The sequence below is a fragment of the Phodopus roborovskii genome, unplaced genomic scaffold, assembly GCF_943737965.1.
Source record: "Phodopus roborovskii unplaced genomic scaffold, PHOROB, whole genome shotgun sequence".
Lineage (NCBI taxonomy): Eukaryota > Metazoa > Chordata > Mammalia > Rodentia > Cricetidae > Phodopus > Phodopus roborovskii.
The window spans coordinates 27436995-27453779 of record NW_026126460.1 but is presented as its reverse complement, the minus strand read 5'-3'; the positions used below and the strand labels follow the sequence as shown (position 1 = coordinate 27453779).

Below are 16785 nucleotides of genomic sequence, written 5' to 3'. Positions count from 1 at the left end.
TTCAAAATCACTTAAATAATACTAGTAACATGAGATTAATACCTAAATTACATTCACATTTGGTCATTTGTAATGTTCCCTAGTAAAAAAGCAGTATCCACATACACATGAACATCACCAAGCCCAAAGACCTGAGTTCAATCCCCAGGACCCACCTGATGAAAAAGGAGAGAGCACGGGACCTCTACAAATTGTCCTCTGACCCCCACACTCACCGTGTAATGTATATCCCCCCCACTGCCACCCACACACACACACACACACACACACACACACACACACACACACACACACACACAGTGAAGAATATTCTATGATTTTTTTCATGGAAAGAAGTCACATATCATCTTTTCTGTGATACTTGGGTACTTTTTAGTAGATGGCCAGGCAGTGGTGGTACACAGCTTTAATCCAAGTTCTTTCTGAGACCAGTCTGGTCTACAAAATGAGTTCCAGGCTACACAGAGCAACCCTGTCTCAAAAAACGGGGTGGGGGTGGGGGTGAAGGTGGGGGTGGGAGCATGGTTGAATGTATGCCCTTAATTTCAGCACTCGGGAGGTAGAGTGTGACTATAAGGAGTTCACAACCATCCTTAGCACACAGCAAAGTTCAAGGCCAGCTTGAACTACATATGAGCCCATCTAAAAGTTCCCTAAAGTACTGTGGTTATATGTCCGTATGAGTGACCAAAATTCCTCAATGGACTATGCACACTGATACTTTATAATAAACAATAAATGATTTACACATACCCTGGGCAAAGTTATCAAGAAAAGCCATACCTGCATGACTGTTAAAATGTGCAAAGTTAGCAAAATTGGCTGTAGCTGTTGACTGAGGAGCCGGAGCAGCAAAGATATCTGAGCCAAGATCACTCAAAAGGTCAAACTGCTTCTTCTCCTGCTGCTGCCCTTGAGAGCGACCTACAACTGGGGACTACAAGCACATTACTTACTCATGGTGTTTCTAAGCTACACATTGAAGTATTAACTACAAAGAGTTTTCAGTCAGATCTGCTTAAGTTTTACATAACAGCTATCTCTAATTCACTATATTAAAAAAGTGTTTCTACACAAGAAGAGTTACAGTATCCTGACTTCATTGTTTCCACTTTAAGTCTTGTAAAAACAAGATTTATTCAGAAGCCTAGAATACAATATCAAAGGGCAGGATTTAATCCTCAGAACTTTGCTTCAAAACATTTATGTATATAGTATATTGTAACAAGGTTGCACAGTAACAGCCCTAACATTATCCTAAACAAAATAAATATTTAAGTATCAACATATAAATAGTTTCAGTCTGTTCAGTTTGGGGAGTAAGTTACACTGCAGAACCATGCACATTTCAATGACAATAAGCATGCCACATAATCAGTTATGTTTTCTGTTAAAGTACCACAAAGGCTATTCTTCTCTGACTCTGCTGGTCATCAGACTTGCACATCAAGGTAGACAAACTGAGCGTCAAAAACACACATTCCAACCACATATCAAACAATCTTCATGTTTTATATTACAAATCAGACAGATACAATATTGAAGGTTCTTAGCACTCAATCTTCCCTACATCTTTAAAGAGTTACCAACCCCTCACCTGACTAGGTGTGCCCTTATTCAAGTGCAGTGCTGGTGCGGAATCTCCCAGCAGAGATTTCAGAGGCTTGACCTCAGGGGTGCTGCTTGTGCTGCTGGCAGAAGACCCTGAAATAGATGCATGAACTGATGCCACCACTTTGGCTTGCTCTGGTGGAACATACCTGCAATGTGAAAATTACAACAGACTGCTAAGACAATTTTGAAAAATCATATTTAAAATATTAAATTTAAATTTTATATAACACTCTTATAATATTAATCTTACTTGAAAAGGTAGCACTTAGAACTGACAGCTTAATACTATTATCTGAAATTACTCAAGGAAAAATAAGTATCAGTCACTAAACTTGTTTCAACTATTTACTCATTGCTTTCCTTTGACAATACACTATAGCAACTGTTTTCTGAAGACAGAAGACCTACACAACACACAGCTGTAAATTTTAAAATGAGAAACTCTTAAGATCATAAATATCTGGAGATGAATGAAATGGTGACGAAATACTTCATTATAATTAATGGTCCCAAATGCATAAATCATTAAAAACAAGGCTTTACTTTAAAATGGACCAAAGAAGCAAGCCATAAGAGAATATGAACTGAAATCAAATAAAAATGTAGATTAATGCATTATTTACCTCTGATCTATATGAACTATGAGTATTTAGTTGCTATCTAATGAAAACACATATTCAGATGTGCTCTTCACCTCATATTACTCTTAGAAATCTATCCTTAGCAAGTAACTAGATAACTATATATAGATACACATTATATTACTCTTGCAATCTTAATTTTAAAAAACTTGGAAACAAGCTAACAAATATCTATAAATAAAAAATTGTGTATATACATTATGCTAAAATGCCTATAAATCTGCATAGTTATTCCCCTTATCTGGCAGGTATACATGCCCAAGTGACTCAAGTTTTTCAGGTTTGATCTCTGCCTGTCACACACATAGGGGAAGGAATGAAGATAGGAGGAAAAGAATACAGAGATACAATGCTCAAGTATCAGCAATGCTCATCTCCAGGGAAGGGATTACATGGCAACTCTGTAATTTTAGGTGTATTCCCACCTTGCTCTGATTCACCAGCTCAAGCGGGAGCCAAGAAATAATAGTTAAGGTAACTAAACCATTTCTCCCAGAGACAGAGGTCAAACCCCAGCTTTACCTCTCAACAGCTGTGAAACTTTGGGCAAATTAACTTCAACTCCATGCTTCCATCTTTTTTAATCTATAAAGCTGCTGTGGGGATTAACAAATTCACATTTGTAGTGTGGTTAGAATTAGTTGCCAGTAAATTGGCTATTATCCAACCATTAGCCATCACAAACAAACGAACCTTATCGGGGTAAATACAAGATATGATGAGATCTGAGAATGAAACAAACTCATGCTCTCTAATGGTCTGGCATTGCACTAAAAACATGAATTCTTCAGTATGGCCAATTCTGACCACAAGATATGACAAATAACAGTTTACGGCTAAAATTATTTGTCCCACTTAGAGTAAGAATAAGTATCTATATGAAAAGAGCCATACTGCTGCACTGCTTCCTACAACAAACGTTCTCAGAAACTAGCTGCCTTCAGTGGCTACTGCTCAGACCATGTGCAAACCCATTCACTGTTCTCTAATCATATTAGGGCAGCATGAGGCAGGTGGATGTAGATCCTGGCTCTTGAAATTGACAGCCAAGTGCCTTCTAAGTGCTGGGATTAAAAGCATGTACCACCAACGCTCAGCCCAATTCATCACATTTAGAAAGCTTGTATCTCTAATATTCTTAAACTACTGTGATTCTTAGGAAACGGGAAAAATTAGCAAACTATTATCTGAGAGTTTTAGGTTTTTAAGACTGTGATCTGAAGGAAAACTTCCTGTTAAGAATGTGGAAAGGAATAGAGGACTTAACTCTGCATTCACATTCCTTCTTTCTCACATTCCTGCTTCTCTCAGCTAGCTAAAATCCCAGCTAGCTAACTCCTAACCACAAACTGACTTTCTGAACTGTAGAAAATTAACACTGCTGCAAAAAGAAACAGTTATGCTAGGGCCACTAAAGGAGAACAGTTCTATCTATAGGCTAGAAAACCCAGAAACTTAAGAACAAGAATGACAAAAGGACGATGGCTTCTGTTTAAAAAGAATTAATTGTTCTCTATGACTTTAAGGCCAGGCTGATCTACAGAGCTAGTTCCAGGGTACCCAGGGTTGTTGCACAGAGAAATCCTGTCTTGAAAAACTAGAAGTCATTTATGTACCATATTTAACTATCACCTTAGGGATATTTTCTAATATTCTTCTTTGAACCAAAATCTCACTGGTACATTTCACCTATTCTTACCTAATGCATCAAGTACATATGAAGAGAGTCCTAGTTAATCTAAACTTGTAAAACAATGTTAGAATATAGTTTGTACACAATGAGTAACTAAGAGCAAATTTGTTTTCTGTTCACGGAAATCTGCTCCATAAACTATAGTAAACTCCCTCCCACCAATAATACCTTTGATTCCCACTCCTTGGGTCAAAATACTGTTCCTCAGGGGGGAAAAAAGGCTTCCCAATTAGCCACCCTCTCTATCCTTAACTCTCTCATCTTCTTACTCCCCCAAGAAGGAGTATGTATTATTCAGTACTGACTGCCATAAAAAGAGACCACAGTTAGTCACTACTGTACTTAGTTACTTCATAAAGCTAAAGCTGAGGAGTCCTGAATACTGAATACCAGCTCCACAGTTTTGTTGAAGGGACATACTGGCTTTAGTGTAGTATAGAGGGAAAATGTTCCCTTCTGGCCCAAGCAGCAAATTAATTTCTTGGATGGGGGAAAAAAAGAGATATATAGAGCAAAGATTTCCAGCAAGACACAACAGATTACTACTACACAAGATTAACACAGTGCCTGGAAGATATACTACTCAATAAACACTTGCTAAAGACATAAAGATTGGAAGGAAAGAAGCATTACAGGACTAAAACATCTGAGGAAATTAGGAGAGATCACTGACTTTCCATGGCAGGAGGAAAATGCTAAAAGACCAGAAAGAAGGAGCAGGCCATGCCACACCTTATCTCCGTGTCTCAGCAGACAAAGAGAACGAGTTCCTATTTCTCACTGCTTATATCCTGTTCACTTCCTGTCTGTACAGACCTCCAGACCTCTATGGTTAGCTAGTGGCAAACTCCATTCTCTGACTTTAAGACTGGCTTTATTTGTACACATGCAAGATATCACCATGGTTTCTGGAAACCAAATCTAATGAAAAGTCAAAAGGTAATGAGACTGTACCCACCATCATTTAATTCTTTCAGTTCTGCCTGTCTACCTCAACTGTGTCAATCAAATCTCAACCACACTTGTGATTTGGGAGGCTTTAAACTACTCACCATCTTTTCTTTTCATATTTCTCTTGTAGGAACTCTTTCACTTTTTGTGGATCCCTGAAGTCTGGAATTGCTGAAGATCTATCGTCAAATAATCCTAGCCATATCTGTTTACAGACCTTTGGAAAGAATTTAAAAAGAAAAAGTGTTAAATTCCATGTCTTCATTTAATAAAATTTTAAGGAAAAACTCTGGTTCTTTTAGAAAGCTATTAACAATGCTGCTCTCCATGTCAACATTCACTGCAGTGATAAGTTCAGGAACTAAACTCACTTGGCACATGCTGCAGGACAATGAAATTTCAGCAACAGCTCATGAACAGAACTTCCCAAAGAAACAAGTAGTGAATTGAGATTTGAGAGCACTGGGGTTCTTTTGGTCTTGGCATGATCATGAGCTGTAAACCATAGCAGTCAAATAATCTGTGGGAACCTCAGTTCCTTTGCCGATAACAGTAACTTAATCAACAGCAATTTTAGGGCCCTTTAGTAAGCTAAAAACCAACAAAAAGAACACACAAACACCAGAATCATAAACAGTCTGTTAATAAAGTTTAACAGTAATATAAGTAAAAGCAGAACAAGTCTAGCTTTTCTTAACCAGGTAAGAGTCTGAGATATTTTAACTCTTTTGAAGAGAAATGAGTCAGAACTCAAATAAGATACAAAGACTAAAGGAGAAAGATAATAAAGTTGGTTTCATAAAAACATAAACCCCTTTCAAAAAACTTAACAACAAAAAAAGGCAGAATACTAAGCAGCAAATAAAAGGAACAATGTGGTGGTACACAAACTTCAAGACAATTATGCTGGTGGAGAGAAATGAAGCCAAACATAAAAGAGGGCCTGCAACACAGCCCACTGGTAAAAATCCCTGTGGCCAACCTAAGTCAATCCCTGAAACCCACTGTGGAAGGAGAGAAAACACCTAAAGGTTGTCCTCTGATCTCCACATGTATGCCATGGCAGGAAGGCAGTGGATGCACATGTAAACAGATACTAATCTTGTAGAAATGACTCCATTCTTTTGTGCAACTGACAGTTACTTCTATGGAGTACTCTTTCTACCAATAAGGAAACAAGCATTTCTCAAATGTAGTCAGTGAATGTGTCACTAAGCTTCCCCAATGCACCAAAAACCTTGCCTCCTTGCCTTCCAGTGATCTACTCTCACATGCTGATCCCTGAAAAGTTGAGTCCTTCTCCCATGACCATATTAAAACTGCTGTCTGTAAGCCTTTGCTAACAGCAGTCTCTTTTCTGTTTGTTTTGTTAAAACTAAACTGAAAAAAGGGGGGATATGTCCCCCCCCCTTTAGGGAAGAGAAGGAACAAAAGAGAGCCAATTAAACTGCATGTAGTGCTGTGTACTGGTGACTGCACAAGGGAAAGCAGCCTGAATGTGCTTGTTTAAGAATGGTATAAGTACAATGTTGATTTTGGCTAAGTACAACAGGACAAAAGGGGTGTGTGTGTATGTGTTGGGGTGGGTGGGGGGGGGGGGTATAACAAGACCATGGATTCTAAGCTAGGCCAAGAAAAACTGAGGACAATGTTTAGCAGAATGAGAGCTCTAGTAAATTAACACTGTAGTTAAGCTTCATAGTAAAAGAACTGGGAATAAAGGATCAGTGGGGATCATACAGAAAAATATTTAAATCCTAAATCTGGGAGGTGATAAAAGTTACTGATGGAAAATGGGATGTAGGACCACTGGAGATAAGATAGGAACTCAAGGGCTATGTGAGTGATCCATGTGGACACTGGTGGTGAGTTTAGCAACAGCAAGAAAAGTATAAAATGAAGAAGCTAAAGTCTTAAAATGAACAAATATTGTGGGACAAGAAGATACATGAAGTAATAGCATCTATTAACATGAATGAGGAACACTGAGTGTGGGGCTAGAAACCATACTGAGGAATAATAATGGCCCCCTAGAAGCCATCATTTATTTGTAAGAACTCAACATTTAATGGGATTCGTTCTGATGATCTCTTTGTGGAAAGGAAGTGGATAATCATCCTAATTATAGCGTAACGTGGCTGTGATGCTTGAGAGCCTGAACTAGCTCAACCAACTCTGATAGGCCTTCTTATGTAAAATGCAAATAAAAATGGGATATTTGCTAGGGATATTGGGCATGTCCCATGAATTAACACACCTAACACTGACGTATATACTCTATTACTCTAATACTATTATAGTATTAGTGTATGAGTATTCATTGTGCTGTTTTTGAGAAATCTGCAGTGGTGGGTGGCTAGATAAGCATCAGCTGATATGCAGGAAATTAGGTCCATCTTTAGTCCTACTACAGACAGAACCTAAGTGGTCTTGAATCATCACACATCACTGTGTGAATTCACAAAGTGCTCTATACTAACTGCCTATGTTAGAGTTGCCAAGTATGTGCCTCATGAAATACTTCTTCTCAACCCTTAAAAGTTCAGCCATGGGGTCCAATGAACAAAATCAATCTGTAAACCAATCTTAGGGAATAATTAAAAATAAAACCAAAGAAAAAAATGAACTGACACTAGCCAACAAATAAATTCATAAAACTCTTGAGTTTTTTCTTCACTCTAGTGCTAATTCGTTTTAGAACTGCTATCATGATCACCAATAACAGAATGTAAAGTATTCAAAAGTATACTTTACAGTTTGTTGCCAAATGGACACTCAATGTGGATAATTGGAAGTTAATGAAGAGACGACAGCAAAAGTACAGACTGGCTGTAAGGAAACCTCAAGTTAGAGTAGTGTTCTCAACCTTCCTAAGGCTATACAACCCCTTTAAGAGTTCCTCATGTTATGGTGACCCCCAACCACAAAAGTATTACACTGCTACTTCATAACTGAAATCTGCTAATGTTATGAATTGTAATGTAAATATCTGTGTTTTCTGATGGTCTTAAGTGATCTGTCAAAGGGTGATCTGACCCTCCCCACAAAGAGGTCATGACCCACTGGTTGAGGACCACTGAGTTAAAGCAAAGCATTACAGCACTCCACCAGCCACTGCAATAAAATGTTCAGGAAAGTCTCAAACCCCAGATAGCCTTATGGGAGCTATGAGTGCCAAAGGCTTCAACCATGCTGCAGTCCCCAACAGCAGGACCCAGCCGGAGACCACTGTATGTCCAAGTAAAGGCCAGAGCTCCAAAAGCAGGTGTGACAGTTGTTGACACAGCAAAAACAAAAACAAAAAACCATGCCAATAAACATGCATGCATATTATCACAGCTAATGCCCAATCACTTGTATAAAAGGACAAGGTAGGAAACAGCTAAAGGCTTTAGATGGAGGTCAGGTAAGGGCAGGATCACTTTTTGCTTTTAATCCTTTCAAGGAAAGCAAAATTAACAGAAATGCCAACATACATAGTCCCCTTATAAAGATAAACATTTATTGTGATAAAAAGGATGGAAAGAATAAACAATGTGGCATGATTCTGCAGGAGGAGTTGGAGCATCTTTTCTCATTAAGCCATCTCTACACATAACTTCTAAAAATGTCTTTTTTGTCTCCTAGGTAGAGATAAGAGTACTGACTCCTTCCAATGGTAAGACATAATAAAATATTTAATACTGTCCAAAAAAAACATAAGTTAAATTTAAGTACCTGATTCCCACTTTTTAGAAACAGGAGAAAAACAAAAAACAAAACAACAACAACAACAAAACTAAACAGTAAAAAAGGACTAGTTACAGAGGAATACTATTAGAAACTCTTTAGATAGTTACTGTGAGCCTACCCAAAAGACTACTAGCAACTTCCATCTACTTTCTTTCAGAAAGACATGGTCTTGCTATGTATGCACATAGCCTAGGCTGGCCTAAAACTCCCAATCCTCCTATCTCAGCTGGTATTACACCACTACTGATGGTAACTACCACACCTAATTCTATCACCAACCCACATCCCCTATGATGCTAGGAAATCAAACTCAGGATCCTGTGCACAGGGACAAGCACTCTACCTGAGATACACTCCGACCTGTCATCAATATATTACTTTGCCCATCCCTCCTCCAAGAAAAACCTAAGGTAAACTGATGTGGTGGCATATGTCTTTAACCCCAGCACTTAGAAGACAGAGGAGGTGGATCCTCTAGGTTTTAAGCCAGCCTAATATACATAGCAAGTTCCTGGCCAGGTTGGACTAAATAGTGAAACCCTGTCTCAAAACAAACAAAACAAGGTAGAAGGTGTCTATAATGAGAAATATATTACAAACATGTCATGGTCCAAATAATACAACAGTAAATCAAATACAATATACACATTTCCACACACAGCAAGCTTAATTCACGTGACTAAGCTAGTGTTCTAAAGTACCAGCTGTTACATATTTCTCAGTGGTAGAGTATCCAAATAGTATATAAACTGAACAATGCTTGCAAACACAAAAAACAATCATTATTATCCATGTCTCGTGCAAAAAAATTAACAGTTCTACATTTACATATTTTTCAGAAACTATTATATTCTATCTTAACATTTTGCCTTTTATAATTTTATAATGTGCTAGCAAGAATTAACGCATACACAACTGTATGAAAATAGGCAGAAACAGTTTGTGCAGACCAGGGACACATATTTATAACCCAGCCACATAATCATGTGAGGGGAATATGAGACTACAGAGGGACCAAACGTAAATTCCTTATTTTATCCTTGGGCTTTGTTTCCATGTTTTAGTTTATAATTCTTTGCCTTATAATGACCTCCTTGAAAAATAGCATCATAGTGCTTATCCTATCAAACAGACCCAACAAATCCTGACCCTAGATAACTCTTCAAAGAGACTGCTCCTTCCAGACATACTGTGCTCATCAGCAAGTTCTCCCTGCCCATCCAATCCAAAGGGAAAATGATACACCAAAACCAGATGTGTCATGACCTCTATGTGACAGATTTTAAATGAACCTCCTGTCTAATGCATTATTCCTGCTCCACCTGAGGTCCAGCAGGCACAAGACACTTGAGTAAAAGCATCTTCCTACCTCCCTGAAGCATCCATAGAGCGAAATGTTTTTCTCCTCTGTTCCACCTAAAATGTGTATGCTGACCTAGAACATTTAGTTTCCCAACTTATTTAAGCAGAAATAATAAATTCAGTGATCTAAATTCTCCTATATATAGGCCACAGGTCAGAAATCACATCCTGTGAACTATATCTGGCCTACGGTCTTCTTTATAGACTGTTACTGAAATAGCCACGCCTACTTGCTTCTCAGGATTTGACTAATTTAGGCTACAATAAGTGTATTGATCAGTTCCAACAAAGACCTGAAAGTATTTACATCTCATGCTTCATAGAAAACATCAGCTGGTTCCTGCTGATTCCTAACATAGGAGCAACATGGATTAACAATGACACCAGCCGAACATCCAAGAATAACATATAAAGAGTCCAACTGAGGCTTATTTTAGATGAAGGCATTGCAAAGTACACAGGAAATAATGCTATAAAATAAAGGAAGTCTTTCACTGGAGGCAAATGAACATTACTGTACGGTGCTGTCAAGGAGGCAACAGGGCAGGTTTAAATGACAATCTGTTTGCCTTCAGTGAAAGATTTCTGCAAACTCCCTGTACACTAAATTCTACTCAAAGCACACCATGTTCCTATGTGATAATTATTTTCTAAACTTAGGAATCAATCAGAAAAGTATCTTCCCACATAAAAGTGCGAGCTTACATCAACATAATATATCAATTTTTAAAATACTGTTCTTCAAGCCTCTTCAAGTTCTTCAAGACAATGAATACAGAATTCATTATAGACTACAAAGGAAAATGAGGCTCAAGAGAGAAAAAATCATTTGCCTATAGTCACAGGATTCATAAATTAGTAGTAATGAAATGAAAACTACAACAACTTTTTTTTTCCTAGTCCTATGTGGGGACCTTTAGTTACTATTTTTTTTCAAACAGGTTCTAGTTATAAAAACACAGATAAAGTAGACAGCCATGGACACACATGCCTACAATCCCAGCACTCAAATGCTGAGACAAGCAAACCACTGTGGTTTTTGAGGCCTACCTGAGCTAGACAGGATTTGGGAGTGAAGTCTGGGCTCTGTAATAAGACTGTCTCAAAAACATCAAATAAAAACAGAAAGAGAGGCTGGAAACAAGAACCTACTCTAATCATCCTTAGTAATTATGTACTGTAGTGAGATAGTCCTTCTGTGGCACTGACCACGCCACAAGATGTGTCTGTCATTTCTAGAGTTTATATACTATCCTTCTGTGGTCTTTGAAGGAGTTGAAGACAGATAGTTATATTTATAGTTTTCCTTAGTTAAGCTTAAAGATAAGTTACATATAGGACTTTAGACTCACAAATATAGGATGGATGATAGAATAGTTTCTTTTAATCTTGCTAAATGTTAATGGACTAAATATTGTTAACTGTGATTCTTATTTTATAACTGTTGTGTGATATATTTTGCTATGTTAATGTTAAAACCCTTCTTTTTATTTAGACAGAAAAGAGGAGATGATGGGAGATGTCATTCTGTATATGTTTCTCATACTGGTTAATGAATAAAGCACTGTTGGCCAATAGGAAAGGAATATAGGAGGGACTAGGAGACAAGGAGGAATAGGAAGTAGTAAGGAGGAATCAGTCAGCATGGAGAGACCGGGGAGACCAGACGCCTGCCTCACTCCCCGGTAAGAAGACCACGTGGAAATACATAGAAATGGGTTAACACTTAAGACAGAGCTAGCCTATAAGAAACAAATAATGGGCCAACAACATTATATCAAATACAGAGTCTCAGTACATTATTTGGGGCTGGCACGGCAGCGGGACAAGACCAGACAGCGGGTGGAAAAAACGTACTCTTACAAATGGCGCCCAACGTGGGGCACGAACCCACGACCCTGAGATTAAAAGTCACTACTTTTATTAGCAACAAAACTCAAATCTAAAAATCAATACGCAAACAGCATGCATGGGATTACGAGAGCCCAGAAGAGGTCACAGGAATCAGTTCCCCTAAACTATGTTGCCCTCCTGAACTAGGGACACTCTCCTTGTTGAGCACCTGCTAAGCACTACACATCACATACATCTAATTAAAATATTAGCTTAAAAAGATGGAAATGACCTTGGGAGTTCATTACATAACACTGTAACAAGTTTAGTATAGTATTACAGAGCTAGCTCTGATGGGAGATGCAATTATGTAAATATGTTTCTCATACTGGTTAATAATAAAGCACTGTTGGCCAATAGGAAAGGAAGATAGGAGAGACTAGGAGACAAGGAGGAAATAGAAGTAGGAAGGAGGAGCCAAGATGGAGAGTCGGGAGAAAGCAGTATGCCGCCGGCTCCCCGGTAAGAGAAATACATAGAAATGGGTTAATAATTAAGACAGAGCTAGTCAATAAGAAACTAGCACCTGGCCAACAACATTGTATCAAATACAGAGTTTCTGTGTATTATTTGGGGCTGGCACGGCAGCGGGACAAGACCAGTGGCGGGAGGAAAAACCCATACTTCTTACATAGCTCCTCTTCTTCCTCCTCCCAAGATACTGACACCCACCAAAACTGCCTTCTACAGCCAACACTACTGTTTCAAGTGCCTATGTTTTACTTCTAAGTATTTTAAGTACCTAGGTTTACAGTAAAACACTTAGGCATTAAATGCGTTATCAAATGGAAACATCATTTTAAGCAACTTACTAAAATGACTGCAACAAAGTTGAACATTGCAAAATACTTACTTCATTCCCATGTTTTTGCAGGAATTCAATTTCCTGTTGAGTAAATGTTGTCATAGAGATAGATTTCACCCTGTGAGGTGGATTTAATCCTCTCCTAAAAGATAAAATATTTTATAATTTAGTACTGCACATTTTTAAATTATTCAAAACATTTTAGTATACTAAACTTATAAGTAATTTCATTCCATAAACAGAATTATTTACTATTAAGCTACTGCTTATCAAACAGGTAAATTTAGTCAGAATCCACAGTTCTAGCATTCAAACTGTCACCATACTCCTTTGCTTTACATTAGATTCATTTCCATTTAAAAATTATTTGTATTGTGGATGGGTGCACTTGCTATATTCACCACAGAAACGCAAATGTGGAGGTCAGAGGGCAATCTGCAGCAGTAAGTTCTCTCCTTCCACCATTTTGGTCCAAGTCCTAAGAACTGAACTCATGTCATCAAGCTTGGCAGCAAGTATCACACTGCTCTACAGCTGGCCCAGATAAAACTCTCTTTAAAAAAGTATGTACAAGGACTACAGAAAAGTAAAACCTTTTCTGGAATAAGAAGAGACAAAGTAGCAAAGTGAGAGGAAGTAGGCATTGGGGAGGGGATTTTTTTTAAAATTAAAAATGTATCCTGCTGAGCTGACTCAGCAGGGTAAGCCACTGGTGAGCAGAGATCAACCCCTAGAACTCACATAGTGAGAACAGCTGACTCCCACTAGTCACACACATGACCTCTGACCCACATAACACAAAATAAATGTTAAAAAATTTAAAGGATAAAAAAAATATCAGCAACAAATAACCAAGAATGTACTATATTATGCAAAGCAACTGGCCAGAAAAATGTAAGTTCATAATATAAAAGAAAATAATTACAAAGCCCACAAGCACTTAGTATATTTAATCTCATTTGGATCCTAACAGTATGGCAGACAACCCACTTAGTTTTGTTCCTTAATTTTATTTGTTATAATGTGTGTATGTGTGTGTGTGAGAGAGAGAGAGGGAGAGAGGACGAGAGGGAGAGAGGGAGGGGGGATACGTAGATTCCAGATGCCAGTGCAGGTGCCAGAGGAGGCCCTCTGCGCTCTCTGAAAGAACGGTCAGTCTCATGACTGCTGAGCCATCTCCCAGGAGGGAGAACAGTGAGGCGGGAGATAGGACATCTCAGTTTTCTGAAAAGAAAACTTACAAATGTCAAAGTTAAGTTTCTGCAAACCTGTTAAAAAAGCAGATTAAACACACCTGAGCCTGGGGCCTGGGCATGGTGGTGCACGCCTTTAATCCCAGCATCAGGAGGCAGAGGCAGGTGGATCCTATAAATTCGAGACCAGCTTAGTCCACACACAGTTCCAGGATAGCCAGGACTACATAATGAGATCATGTCTTGAAAACAAACAAACAAAAACAAAATAAACATATCTGAAGAGAAAATTAATGAACAAGACAGAAAATTAAAAAAAAAAAGGGGGGGGGTAAAGAAACCAGAAGGTAACATAAAGACAAAAAAAAAAAAAAAAAAAAAAAAAGGAGAATACAAGAAGCCTAACAGACATCTAAAGCCAGTTCTACAGATAGAGACAAAAGATGTATCTGAAAGGGTAATGGCTGAGATTTTACAGATCTAATAAACGAGCTTAACAAAATTGTGGAAAATATAATCTACACTTAGAAACATTATGTCAAAATTTCAAAGACTAAATTTTAACCACTTTTCATTGGGAATAAGAATATTATTTTCACATGGTTAAGTAACTGTTGTGATCCAGAAAAGCCATTACTGAAGAGCAAAATAAAAATGGCAGTAGTTTCAGACTTTAAAAAAAAAAGTTTTTATCCAGGAGACTTTTTACTAAAGAAACTTACATCATATACATTTTAAGAAAACAAAAGTATAGGCTGGGTGGCAGTGGCAAATGCTTTTAATACCAGCACTCAGGAGGCAGAGGCAGGTAAGTCTATTTGAGTTCAAGGTCAGCCTGGTCTACACAGAGAAACTCTATCCGAAAAGAGAGGAAAAGGGAGAAAAAACAAACAAGAACAAAAAGCTGTACAAAGTTTTTGAGATGCAAAGAATAAACACAGACCCCGGCAAACAGAGGCAAATTTAAACATACAAAGAAGATCTGTAAGAAGGACCCATTTAAAGATTTTAGCAATACTACTTGTGAAAGCATTTCATATTTCCAACAATTGTATATTATCAAAGTAAAAATACTCATTAATCACAGAATGATAGTATGAACTGTTTCTTTCAACTGTGATTATAAAATATGGAATTTGCAGTTTCTAAAACCACTGGAAAGAGAACATCAGGACAAGCCTGTTACTTTTTAATAACACACACACACACACACACACACACACACACACACACACCCCTTGCTACATGACCTTGTAGTAAATAAAGGTCACAAATAATGCCCCTAAACTTGTCAACTTTTGTTTACACCTTCTCTATTCACATATAACAGAAATTAGAAACAATCCAGTTGCCTCTCAAATAAGAAATGGCTTTAAAAAAAAAAAAAAGCCATGTAAAATGGTGAAATAAAGAATGAATAGAGTCACCAGACCATGTGACACATGCTTTAATCCCAGCACTCAGGAGGCAGATGATCTCTGAGTTCAAGGCCAGCCTGATCTACAAAACTACACAGAGAAATCCTGTCTCAAAAAACAAAAACAAAACAAAACAAAAAAAATTAATAAGGTCAGTGGTGGTGCACACCTTTGATTCCAGCACTTGGGAGGCAGAATCAAGACAGATCTCAGTGAGTTCAAAGCCAGCCTGGTGTACAGAGTTCCAGGACAACCAGGGCAACACAGAGAAACCCTGTCCAGAAAAGGGGGTTAAAAGGAGAAGGGGAGGGGAGAAGAGAGGAGGAAAGAGGGGAGAGGAGGCCAGAATTCTTAATGGATCAAAACTGATATATTCTTAGCATGTACTCCTGGATTGGCTGATGCCACTTCTCTTCATGCTAGTCAACTTATCACATGAATACAGTGCTTACAAAACAGTTCTTTATAATGAAATAAGTCATACCATTTGAAAAAAGTATTAGGGGAAAAAAAAAAAAAAAACATCTTTTTTTCATAGCCAATACTAAAGCAATGCCTACCCTAAACTCTAAAAATACAGATTTTAAGTCTCCAAATTTGAACCAACATTTTTGACTCAGTAAGTGCAACAGAGATGTTTTGAGAGGAAGTATGCCAGTTAATTGGCTTTAAGTTCCAAAGTAACCTGCCAGTGCAGTCTAATATGTTTCTACAGTGTAATTAAGTCATACACAGATCCCCAGGAGTTTTGTTTTAATGACCACCAGCAGGTATGACTGTAAGCAGATGGTGTGACTCACTGAGTATGTCTGCCAGTATGCTCCCAAACGAAGCCTCAATCCTGCAAATAGTCATGTGTTCAATTCAAATACCAATCTGTGCTGAATGAGTAAGACAGCTCATTTGGTTGATTTATTATTTTTCCCCTGCTGAGAGAGAAGCTGCTTAAAATATTTTAACAGGCTATAAAAATGTATGTGCCAGGTGGTGCACACCTTTAGTCCTAACATTCAGGAGGCAGAGGCAGAGGGATCTCTGTAATATCGAGACCAGCCTGGTCTACAGAGCAAGTTCCAGAACAGGCTCCAAGGCAATACAGAAAAACCCTGTCTCCTAACACCAAATAAAAAAAGAAAAAAAGAAAAAGAAAAAAGAAAAGTTTTGCTAATATAGGCTATGAAAATGTATGTGGTTGTTAATATTACTGTTATTACGTCTGAAAGTAATAAAATTAATTTAACATTAGGGATAGAAGACGCCTTTAATAAGTTAAGATTCTACAAATTGTTGGCTCCAGGACACCTATGTACTATAATGTCCATCCACCCAGAATGTGAAGTCAGCCAGTCTCACTCTCCTCCCTCTCTCCCCCTGTATATTTGTAAATGTAAGGCACAAGAGTTATTTTGTTTGATTTTTTTCTTAGAAAGCCACAATCCAAAGATTCCTATAATACCCAGAACAGTCATCTAAAAATAATATT

The 16785-nt window shown here is 37.9% G+C and overlaps 1 protein-coding gene across 11 annotated transcripts in view; it reads right to left on the bottom strand.

The window, feature by feature from the left end:
* The window catches only part of Agfg1 (ArfGAP with FG repeats 1), a 42290-nt gene that overhangs the window by 16046 nt on the left and 9459 nt on the right, over positions 1–16785 (bottom strand). For all 11 annotated transcript variants that reach the window (XM_051190589.1, XM_051190590.1, XM_051190592.1 and 8 more), the window contains exons 2-5: positions 12740–12833; positions 5001–5116; positions 1598–1760; positions 784–937 (exon numbers count right to left, since the gene is read on the bottom strand). In XM_051190589.1, coding sequence (XP_051046546.1) covers positions 784–937; positions 1598–1760; positions 5001–5116; positions 12740–12833 — 527 coding nt within the window. The remainder of the gene's footprint in view (positions 1–783; positions 938–1597; positions 1761–5000; positions 5117–12739; positions 12834–16785) is intronic.